This window comes from Gymnoscopelus microlampas (assembly GCF_963454915.1).
Source record: "Gymnoscopelus microlampas genome assembly, chromosome: 11".
NCBI lineage: Eukaryota > Metazoa > Chordata > Actinopteri > Myctophiformes > Myctophidae > Gymnoscopelus > Gymnoscopelus microlampas.
In genome coordinates, this window is record NC_139948.1 from 39,813,613 (window position 1) to 39,826,000 (window position 12,388).

Here is a 12,388-nt window from a genome sequence, read left to right on the forward strand (position 1 = left end):
CTCTTCTGGTCACCATTTTATCAAGTAGTAGTAGACTTGACCTATGAACATGCCTTGAAATGTTGTATTCTACCTTAACAATCTACTTTATCTTTTTATGTTTAAAGTTTAAAGATACATCAGGATTTTCACAGTGCTTTGCAGTTTGCACTTTCGCTGTCCATTATCGGTGTTTCTGAACCATTCACCAGTGGAAGGTGTGTGTAGGCAATGTATATGTTTGGGTCTATTAACCTTGTTGGAATGGGCACCCTGACTATAGATCGTAAGCTATACAGGATACCTGGGAATGTCTGAAGGGGCGGTTCGCCCAGGGCGCCTTAACGGCTAGAACTGGCCTTGTCTGTAGCCATGCTGCAGTGGGACTACCCTGTGGCTCTGCCCTGGAACCCTGTGGAGGTTTTATTTAATTTATTGACAGCCATGTAATACACTCTGAACTTCAAACTTCAGTGAATGTTGGAAACGCTATTGTGTCAAATACAATGAATTTATTTGTAAATACATAAAATTAAGAGAATGTAATGCTGGCAAACATTGCAACAGAAGAACTGATGAGCTTTGAGTGCAACGTATTTATTCCTCCGATGAGGATTGCTTATAAGCAGTGGTGGAAAGTAACTAAGTACATTTACTTAAGTACTGTACACTCCCATTTCCAATACTTTTACTTCTACTCCACTGCATCTCAGAGGCAAATATTGTACTTTTACTCCACTACTATTATTTGAAAACTTTAGTTAACTAGTTACTTTTCAGATTTCAGCCCACTTCCCACTTTAACCACTTCAGCCCTATTTTATACATAGGCTATTTGAAAATAGCAGATCTACAAGCTCACAACGCTTGTAGATCGTCTATTTTCAAATATTTTAGTACTTTTACTTGTACTTTAAGTATATTTTGATGCCAATACTTTTGTACTTTTACTCAAGTAAATTTTGAATTCTGGACATTTACTTGTAACGGAGTATTTCTATATTGCAGTATTGGTACTTTTACTCAAGTAAAACATTTGAGTACTTTTTCCACCATTGCAAGCTCTCTACTCTGGCTGCTGACAAAGTACTGTCTAATTAGTAACATCTTCAGTAATGCCTCGCAACGCATACTGTGCTTCCGTCTGGGCAAACCAAGTTGCTGGCAGTTTGAGGGAAACGGTGACATGTTTGTAAAGTGCCATTTCTGGATATATCCAGGCTCCAGCAGATGATCATCAAGGTCAACAACATATAGGAATCACAGGAATGATTGCAACTTCTCTCTTTGACCACGCAAGCGTGAGCCATATGCCCTGAGGCGCAGCCTCATGACATCACTCCCCAGCTACCCACACTCAAGTCTACAAAGATTAGGTTATTGGAAGTACATTATTATTTATAAATGGACTTTGGATTCTTGTTTTTTTGGGGGGGGGGGCTATTTTCCCTTTTCCTTCACATTCTCATAAAGTAAATCCAAAATACACTCGCTCATTAGCTATGCAAACAAATACCATTTCATTAGCAGGAGTTTATGGGTGAAAATATGTTTCTCACTTCCTCAAGTGACAAGAGCCTATACACAACATCCACATGAGCTATTGCACTGAGCTGTGTGAGCATGAAACTGACAGTAGGCAGTATAGGCCCAAGACACAAAACACACAAACTACTTTTAGGGTGTGTTTGTATGTCATGGTAGCTTGAGGATGTCATGCTGAAAAAAATATGTTGGGAACCACTGTGAGCATTGCAGTTTAAGACACTGATTAATACAATCTTATTTTTACTTAAAGTGTCATTTTGGCTTTATGGATTTTCTCCCAGTTTAGAACGGTAGAAACTAGATTGTACATTCTATACCTTGTTCATAATCAGTTTGATCCGACTACTTTTGTCCCATACGGTTCATTGTTTGTAATTGATGATCAATGATTATAAACTAAATAACTATAGAGAATGTACAGTAAATGGAAGAGAACTGAATTTCAATGAAGAGGAAGTCTCAGTTCATGGTTTCCCGCACATAGAGCTCACCACATCTTCCTAATTCAGTCTTCAACTCCACTGGAGACTGACAGAGAAGACTCTATCAGTCTCTCCACCATGGGACTCGTAATTTGGAGAAAAATCCTGTACTTGAACATGAGTGAGTGCCTGGTTTTATTATTCCATCAACTGATGTTTCCTGTGCAATCATTAATATATTGAAAATAATGGTATTTAATATAATTTTCTTTATTGATAATAATGAAACAATCGTTGGTTGCTGGCTTGTCGTTGATTCTGTCTTGTGTTTTTTTTTTTTTTTTTGTGTGTATGTTGTCTTAAGTATGTGTCTTGTAATGTGCACGTAATTGTCAAAAAGAGAAAATAACGGTATGACTATAGGACTATAGGTAAATTCCCCATTTACAGATTCTTAATTATAGGAATTTATAGACTACGTGACAACCAGGAATAGTTTGGTGACCACAGGAGAGACTGTTGACAGCCGGAATGTAGACGGCACCCCGGGAGCAGTATGGGTTAGCGCCCCATGCTGTATCTTCCGTGAGGAAGAAGCCCAACAAACCCGCGGTTAGGCCTTTAGGAGGGCCATTCCAGCGTACCGCAAGCAGAGCTAATACCATTAGACAGCCCAATCTAGTGGTATCGGCCCAAGGAACCATCACGCCAGAAGGAAATGTTTGGATCGGGGCCGTGCACCTGATCTGGCGCAGCGCTCAGGTCCTGGACCTGGTGAGACGAAGGAGGAGCCCGGCCAGGAGACAACCCACAGAGCCTAGTCCCTCCACGTGCCAGAGCCTCCCCGAGTCCCGGCAGAGTACTTCCAGAGAAGCGGACTGCCCTGTCTTTCCCTATAGGACTGACCGTGGGTGCTACTGGGACGTAAGTCGGGGCTTGATCAACCCTGGCTGGGTCACCTGGGCGAGGGTGTATGTTGTATGTTGCGAGACCCGAAACACCCTATGACCCCAGGCTACAACACTGATGATACGTCCCAGTTGCATCCATGTGATGTTTTTCTTTATCAACGTTTCTATTTGAATCTTGGTGAAGTGAGAAGTATTGTAGCAAAATAAGTGACTTAAATATTTATGATAGTAGCTGGTACTGACTTGAGGGCATCATTGTATGTATGAATATTAAGCCAACTGATCACAGCCCAGCGTTTCTGCGCAGTGTTGTCTGCTTTTAGATGGATCCCAGAAATCCATTGTGACATTGATAGTGTGAGTTGTCAAAATTGCTAGACTGTTTCAGTCTTTTGATATTCCCAGGGTCAAATTCACTAAATGACTAAACTGGTCATGATTGGGAACACAATGCTTAAGTTACATACACACCAACAATGATGCATACAACAGTAATACATTAAGTGAGCAATGTTAGTGTTAAGGGCCGCCCACACACCGAGAACGATAATTAAAACTACAAATATGTCCACACCACAACTATAACAAGTGGTGAACGATATCGTTGGGGTCACTGTCAGGGCTATTTGATTTGACACATCACCCAAGTTCAACATCATTATCATTCATCAGTGTGGATGCTTTTGTAAAACAAAAAAATCCATAAATATCTTTTTAGACAGTAAGACATTTGTTCAATCTGCTGTGTGTTGTATATATATTTTAGACTGTGTATTGTTATGCTGTCCTCTACATTGCACTGTGTATGTACTGTGCTGCACCATTAAGTAGAACATGTTCTGAGCAGCCGCTGAGGCCTTTGCCCTCTTCAGCGGTGGAAAAAGTACTCCAATGTTTTACTTAAAAAAAATATATCAATACTGCAATGTATAAATACTCTGTTACAAGTAAAAGTCCGGAATTCAAAAATTACTTGCGTAAAAGTACAAAGGCATTGGCATCAAAATGTACTTAAAGTACCAAAAGTAAAAGTACTCATTATGCAGAATGTCCCATTTCACAAGTTTTCAAATGCATAAAAATCTTTTGAAAATAGTAGAAATGTATATAGGGCTGAAGTGGTTTTGTAATAATAATCAAAACCTACAAAGTAACTAGTAGCTAAAGTTTTCAAATAATTGTAGTGGAGTAAAAGTACAATATTTGCCTCTGAGATATAGTGGAGTAGAAGTAAAAGTACTGAAAATTGGAAATTCTCCAGTAAAGTAAAAATACCTCAACATTGTACTAAAGTACAATACTTGAGTACATGTACTTAGTTACTTTACACCACTGGCGGTCACATGGGCACCATGTCACCATGTAGTCTCTCCAAATATAAAGTTATAGTTAGTAAAATATGTTAATGTTGACATTCATAAAGCTTAAAGAAGTGAATTGCTTCATCACAGAATTAACTGGATTAATGTGTACTATATTAATTATTAAGTTTCAATATATTGTATATGAGTGACAACTTACATTTCTAAATATTGTAGAATAGAATTACAGAAGAGAATTTGGCTCTTTTTGTGTCAGGCCGTGTGGTGATTTCCTCATAACCATGACTTCATGAATGTCATTGTGTGAAAAGAGGAAGATGACAGAAGTTGCAATAGTTGCACTCAAACGAAAGATTGAATGAAAGAGATAAGGAGAGTATCCTTGAATAGAATAGATATTTAGCCTGCTTCATAGTTTCACAAAGAATACTATCACTAGAAGCATAAATCTGTGTGGTGCCATGCATGCAGTTAGATTTATAAAAAAGTCAACGTATTTATGAATGTTATTGTCTTCAAACACTGAGGAGACTGTGTTTCTAGCCCAACTATAATGGAATTTATGCAAGCTTCTCTCTTCACCAGAGGATTTATGTTAATTATGCTAATAGTCTAACTTCTCCTTTGAACAACCAAGCTGAATTGGCATGTCATATATGAAGTGTGTGTGTGTGTGTGTGTGTGTGTGTGTGTGTGTGTGTGTGTGTGTGTGTGTGTGTGTGTGTGTGTGTGTGTGTGTGTGTGTGTGCGTGCGTGCGTGCGTGCGTGCGTGCGTGCGTGCGTGCGTGCGTGCGTGCGTGCGTGCGTGCGTGCGTGCGTGTGTTTATAAATAGGATAAAGAAACAACAACATGAAAGTAACTCAACATGTTCTGTTTTTCCACCTACAGTGTCTGTTATCCTGTACATACCTTCACATACAGGTCAGGATCTTCTCTGAAAAATAACTATTTGGGAAAAAAGTTAAATAAATACAATTTAAAATGTGGAATTTTCTTTTTGACTGGTAGAAGGTGTCCAGATCAGATTAGCTGGATCTTCTTCTTCTCGGTGCTCTGGAAGAGTGGAGATCTATCACAACAACAGCTGGGGAACAGTCTGTGACGACTACTGGGGCCTGAATGATGCTCAGGTGGTTTGCAGAGAGCTGAACTGTGGGAGGGCACAGAGTGCTCATAAAGGTGCCCATTTTGGCCAAGGGAATGGTTCAATCTGGATGGATGATGTGGGTTGTTCCGGAAGTGAAACGTCTCTAACTCAGTGCCCACACAGTGGATTTGATGTAGAGAATTGTGGTCATCATGAGGATGCTGGTGTCGTTTGTTCAGGTAAGAGTGGATGTCGTGTCCCTCATGTCAAATAAATGTTTATTTTGTAAAATCACAAAGGTGCAACACTTTGTTTGTTTGTTTGTTTGTTTCTGACCAGATTCGTTGAGGCTGGTGGGTGGTGGTGGACGGTGCTCTGGCAGGGTGGAGGTCTATCATAGTGATCAGTGGGGGACGGTGTGTGACGACAGCTGGGACATGGATGACACTGAGGTGGTTTGCAGAGAGCTAGGCTGTGGGACAGCTTCAAGCATTAAAAAGTATGGGAAAGGCAGTGGTAAGGTCTGGTTGAATAATGTTGCTTGTTCTGGTACTGAATGTTCTCTGACTCAGTGCTCACATCCAGGATTTGGGATAAATAACTGTGGCCATTCAGGAGATGTTGGTGTTGTTTGTTCAGGTAAGATTTGAAAATCAATTATATTTTTTCTGGTTAAGATAACATTACTTTAAATATAACCTGTGTGAATATGTTATTCTGAGATGCATGGAGTAGTGGAGTCCAATTTTCAAAAATGTAGTAACACTTAATTCATCATTGCAGTTGCAGATCTGATGCAGCAGTTGCTCAAAGACACACACTTTTCAAATGCTTTGACGTAACAGTCTGAACAGTATTAAGCAAATACGTAAAAAGCAGATGTCCCCACCACCTTCCCACTTCTGTTACGCCTTTGCAGTCACATAAATAAGTCCTGCTAGAAACCAAATTAGTTGAAGCCCATCTTACTTGCTGCTTAGCAGAAATGGAAATATAAAATTAAAGACTCATTTAAAAGCATTAGGAGATTGTGGAAGAGTTGTCTGGCTTGAGAGACTACATGGGCATAAAGATTTAGTTTTCTTCTGCAGGACAAACATCTAGACCTAGACTGTCTGCATCCCAGTCAACACTTTCACCAGGAGAGCAGTTGATCCTCACTTGCTCAGCTCCGCGTTGTGGACTTCTTAATGTGACTTTTTACCAAGATGGATCTTCCATTGGACATCAGACTTTTTTAGAATCCCAACAGACCAGTGTTGGGGAGTTAAGACTGTCGAACGTTGACTCTTTTCACAGTTATACTTGTCAATACTCAACTCAGAGCACCATCACAAGTTCCCGCAGCAGCCCAGTAAACATCATTTTTGGTAAGTAGGGAGCTTTTATGAAACCAGACATCATGAATTCAGTAGAAACTCTACAAAATCATGTCTTAAAGTTCCAGTATAAATGTGTGAAATATTGTTTCTGTGTGACCAGTGAGGCTGCTGCAGCCCAGCATCTCGCTGACGTCTCAAGATGCAGGGCTGTTCTTCGCTTCTGATGGTTCAGAGGTCACAAGGGGTTACAGCTTCTCCATCACCTGCTCCATTAAACCCCAGTATCCTGGAGGCATCTTCTACCTCACCTTCTCTGGTTCCCACATGACTGACATGAAGCCAGCGGTCAACCACTCTGCCTCTTTCCAGTTCCCTGCAGCAGAGTATGAACACCAGGGCAACTACAACTGTGTCTATGAAGTCACCGTCTCCACCCGGAACTTCAGTTCTAACAGCTCAGAGCTGCTCAACGTCTCAGTTAACAGTAAGAGATAAATTGATGTAAAATATCAGAAATACACACATCTTAAAACTAGATCTCTGTTCACATACTTCTTTCTTTTTTCGTTGGTTTGTTTGTGTATTTATTTGTTTATTTGTTTATTTGTTCCTTCCAGACTCTCCAATCCCTCTGCTAGTGGGCGGGACTGTAGGAGGTGTGCTCCTGCTTTTACTGCTGCTGATTGGTCTCTGTCTGATGTGGAGGCGGAGACACAGAAGGCCAGCGGTCAATACTGATCACACAGCCTGTGAGTAATCATCTTCATCTTGATACATTAATATATAATCCACTGATTTACAACTCCAGTCCTCTAGCCACGGATTACTGCTGGTTTTCATTATAGTCATCTGATGGGGGACTTTACATTACATTACATTACAGTCATTTAGCAGACGCTTTTATCCAAAGCGATAAGTGCATTCAACATAGGTAGGGAACGAAAGTACTAATCACCAGAAGTCTTAAGTGCATTTCTTGCAAAAACAAGCAACCAAGAGTATACCTAGCGCTAAGGTAAAAGTGCTATATATCAGCTACCTACTTTCTTAAACAGATGAGACAAAATAGCAAAATCAAATGAGCACAAGCTAATACAAAAAGTGTATCGACTAAACAAGATCCAATAAAACAAGAGTTCGTACAACTAGTTAACAACAAGTAAGCCAGACAAAGAGGAATGGACTGTGCCTGTGCCTGATTGACTCCGTTGTTGAGTCCCTCTCTATACTAGTGACTTTTTTGTTTTCCCTAGACATTAAATATCTTCGCTGAAAATAGCCGATCAACAAGTTCACAAAGCGCCGCAGCGCGACACGTTGTGAGCTTGTCGATCGGCTATTTTCTGCAGAAGTTTTCCGCAGGATTCGGATGCTGGGGTTTAAGTGGTTAACCAAACACGATGCTCATCAGTCCTGATAGTAATCCACTTCTTTGTGGATGTGATTGTACGGATTGTACTGCAGCTTTTTCTTCGCTGTTTGAGAAACTCATGATCATAAAATAAATCCCCTAACATCCTAAACAATGTTCAAACTCTGAATATATCAACCTCTCTCATTCCATCTGGTGCGTCAACCCTATTACAGTGTTCAACTTGTTGTCTCTGAAACTGTTACTGCTCAACCCTGTTACCTCTTAACCTGTAAAATGTATTCCCAGGTGAGATGATGAACGCCTACAACACAGTGGGCAGAGCCAATGATGATGAAGATGATGATGAAGGAGACTACATCAATGCAGATGTCTCCACCTGTCACCATGGCAACGATGATGACAGTGATGAGTATGAGAACGTGTCAGTACGGTGAGTGCTTGTAAATGAACCCCATTTGAAGAACGTCTTATGAGATAATATCGTTATCGTCATTGCACATGAGGTCTTTATGGTTCTATCCAATCTCTTTTACTGTTCATTAACTTATATACTGAACTCATGTCTTCTCTTGTCGACCTCAGAGACAAGGGAGCCAGCAACATGCACAAACATGTCTACAACCCTGGTGAGGAAGAGGAGGAGAATGATGATGACAGTGATGACTATGAGAATGGGTCAGTACACTGAGTAGGAGCCAAATATGTGGTTGGATTGGATTAACTCAAATGTAATTGTTATTTACTGTGTGGGCACCAGGTGTCTCTGTTTTAATGTCAGGTGTTTGACCTGGAAGGGAAATGAGTCTTTGACCGCTGTGGGGTGAATGTTTGTTTATAATGCTGCAAAGTGTGTGTTTGATTTGTCAATAGAAATGGGAAAATCAAATGGTATCATACTTATGCTGGTGTATGGGTCTGGGGCTATAATGTATATAGGCCATTTAACTTTTTTTGACTTTATTTTACTTTTTTGACAACGTTGGCATCGGAAATTCTGCAGATGATGTGTCCCAATTTTTAACCACTTTCAACCTGGTGTCCCAATTTTGAGCAAAATTCTAGTGTTTTTAATTTATTTAGGTCTCATCTTTTCTTTTAAAGCTCAAGTTGATTTCAATGGAGGCTAAATGTGTTCCCACCTTCTTGTGTGCTTCATTAACTTACAGACATTACGTTGAACTCATGTCTTCTCTTGTCGGCCTCAGAGACCACAAGGAAGAGGAAGAGGAGGAGAATGATGCAATCTATGCCAATACAGACACCTGAGAGCAGCACCAAAAACACTTCAACCCTGGAAGGAGAGTAGTGGAGGGTCAGAGTGATGAAGATGAGAAAGACAACATCTATACTAACTATGATGTCTAATATAAGACCATGTTCAACATCAACTTCATTACATTCATGTCGGTTCAGAATTCAGTTTGATTCTGAGTTTTAGTTCGGAATCAAGTAGGCACGTTTTTAGTAAAAGTTGTGTTATATTGATTTAATTTGATGAATAGAATATAAGCCTATATGATATGCTTGTTATTTTCAGTTCTGCAGGAGCAGAATTGTCATTATTAAGCCTGTGATAGGTTTTGTAGCAATTTGTAGTATTAGGCCTACATTTTCAAGCATGTTTTAATCATCCATTCTTTACGTTAAATATTTCCAAATATTAATTATTTTAACATTTTGGGGAAAGAAATCAATTTAACATCAAGGTGCCCACTCTTCCCTCTTCTGGTTACCATTTTATCAAATAGACAACTTGACCTATGAACAAGCCTTGAAATGTTGTATGCTACCTTAACAATGTACTTTATCTTTTTATGTTTAGAGTTTAAAGATATGCTACATCAGGATGTTCACAGTGCTTTTCAGTTTGCACTCCTCTGTATTTTATCCCCATGTAAAAAAGGCTGGCTGGGTCAGAGCGAAATGGCCTGTCGCTGTTTCTGAACCATTCACCAGTGGAAGGTGTGTGTAGGCGATGGTTTTCAAGCGAACAAGAGAGAGGGAGAGAAGGAGGGAGAGGGATGGAGAGAGAGAGGGGGAGATAGCCTATTTCACTTAAGCAATAACCCATAAAGGGATAAAGAGAGCCTATTTCAGCTTGTATACTAGCTTGAATATTACAGACTTGACCTGAATATGCCTTGTAATGTTGTAGGCCACCTTAAGTATCTACTTTATCTTTATATGTTATTATTATTATTACTCTCCGCAGGAGAGTATTGTTTTCACTTTCTAAATATGACACACCGATTGGTCAAGCCTCACGTGACACGTGACAATACGGTGAAATACTGTATAAATACATGGCATCACTTTGACAGTGTCTGTGCCACTGTCAAAGTGAGGTAAGACAGGAACCATCACGAAATGGCTGCATGGCTGATACATAATTGGCAGATAGGACAGATAGGACACTTATATAGACAGGAGGGATATGACACTTACACAGACGGATAGGACACTTACAGTACACAGACAGGACGGATAGGACACTTATACAGACAGGACGGATAGGACACTTATACAGACAGGACGGATAGGACACTTATACAGACAGGACGGATAGAACACTTACACAGATAGGACACTTACATAGACAGGAGGGATATGACACTTACACAGACAGGACGGATAGGACACTTACAGTATACAGACAGGACGGATAGGACACCTACAGTATACAGACAGGACGGATAGGACACTTATACAGACAGGAGGGATAGGACACTTACACAGACAGGAGGGATAGGACACTTACATAGACAGGACGGATAGGACACTTATACAGACAAGACGGATAGGACACTTATACAGACGGATAGGACACTTATACAGACAGGACGGATCGGACACTTATACAGACAGGATGGATAGGACAGTTAGAACATAAGAATTAGAACATTCCCAACATTCCCAACACAAGTCTGGTAAGAGTGAGGTAAGACAGGAACAATCACGAAATGGTTGAGAAATGGCGGATACTGTAACAATTGGATAGGACACTTACACAGACAGGACGGATAGGACACTTACACAGACAGGACGGATAGGACACTTACATAGACAGGACGGATAGGACACTTATACAGACAGGAGGGATAGGACACTTATACAGACAGGACGGATAGGACACTTATACAGATAGAACATTCCCAACATTCCCAACAGCGGAGAGTTGTGCTCCGAGGAGCACTTTTTCTAGTTGTTGTTGTTATTATTATTATTATTATTATTATTATTAGTAGTAGTACTAGTAGTAGTAGGCTAACTTATTTTCTTATTTTTTTAGCTGCGATGTGATACCTATTTTAAAGAACAAATCATGTCATGTAGCCTCCTTATGTGTTGTCTCATTGGCGATGATAACACTATCTCTCTCTCTCTCTCTGTGTGTGTGTGTGTGTGTGTGTGTGTGTGTGTGTGTGTGTGTGTGTGTGTGTGTGTGTGTGTGTGTGTGTGTGTGTGTGTGTGTGTGTGTGTGTGTGTGTGTGTGTGGGGGGGGGGGGGCTCAAGGAACCCTGGGGGTCCCCCCTGGTTCAGAGCGTTAGTGAGTTCCCTCTAACGCCCTGAAGACCCTGGGCTCTGCGCTTGTACAAGGAATTCCACTGCCCTGCGAGCGCTCAAGACTAAGAGTAGTGAAAATAAACAAAACCATCTCGCTACTCACCGAAACAAAGGCTGTTTTGTGTTGTTGAAAGTCTATTCTCGGAGGTGGGAAGCCTCTCAGCACCCCACCTACTCTGTAAAATACACTTTTTCAAATCCTCCAGTATCCACTCTGAACCAGGGCTAGGGGTCCCCGAACCGCACTTTAAGAACCACTGGGACGCACTTGTCCCGGCCGAGCCGCACGTTTTCATGTATATTGCTGGGGTTGTGTCAACCGTGCGGGCAACATTACGTGCCGAAAATCGCAAGGAGAATATTATTATTATTATTATTACACTTATTATTATTATTATTATTATTATTATTATTATTATTAAGTATTACATAACGTATTACAATAAGTGTTTTGCCATTAGCATGACAGGAACACTTAATAACAATAATAATAATCATCATCATTATTTACATTATTATTATTGTTATTATTATTATTAGTAGTAGTAGTACTAGTCGTAGTAGGCTAACTTATTTTCTTATTTTTTGAACAAATCATTATTTATGTAGCGTGTGTTACAATTACAATATATATTCCATTAAGAATAGTTGACTAGAACTACAACTAACCCGAATTAAAGAAAGCTGATCAAATTTGATAACTCCATGATCGTGATCATCCACGTCATTGTGGGAAGGTTTTGTGGGAAGGTGTCATAGTTAAGTAGGCGATGCTGAGACGAGACGCAGCAGCATTGGTTAAATCCGTTACCGTGTGACTAGGCTGAGGATACTTTCGTTTTCATTTGATTTGGGAG

General features: G+C 40.3%; 1 protein-coding gene across 1 annotated transcript; it reads left to right on the plus strand.

Moving 5' to 3' along the window:
- Positions 1–5,482: 5,482 nt before the first annotated feature.
- On the plus strand, positions 5,483–9,233 carry LOC311054756 (uncharacterized protein; the record flags this gene model as incomplete). The annotated part of the gene is made up of 7 exons (XM_084070761.1): positions 5,483–5,509; positions 6,502–6,640; positions 6,753–7,076; positions 7,210–7,341; positions 8,253–8,397; positions 8,550–8,642; positions 9,134–9,233. 7 exons carry the CDS (start codon positions 5,483–5,485, stop codon positions 9,231–9,233), a joined length of 960 nt encoding a protein of 319 aa, XP_083926887.1.
- Between the last annotated feature and the right edge of the window lie 3,155 nt (positions 9,234–12,388).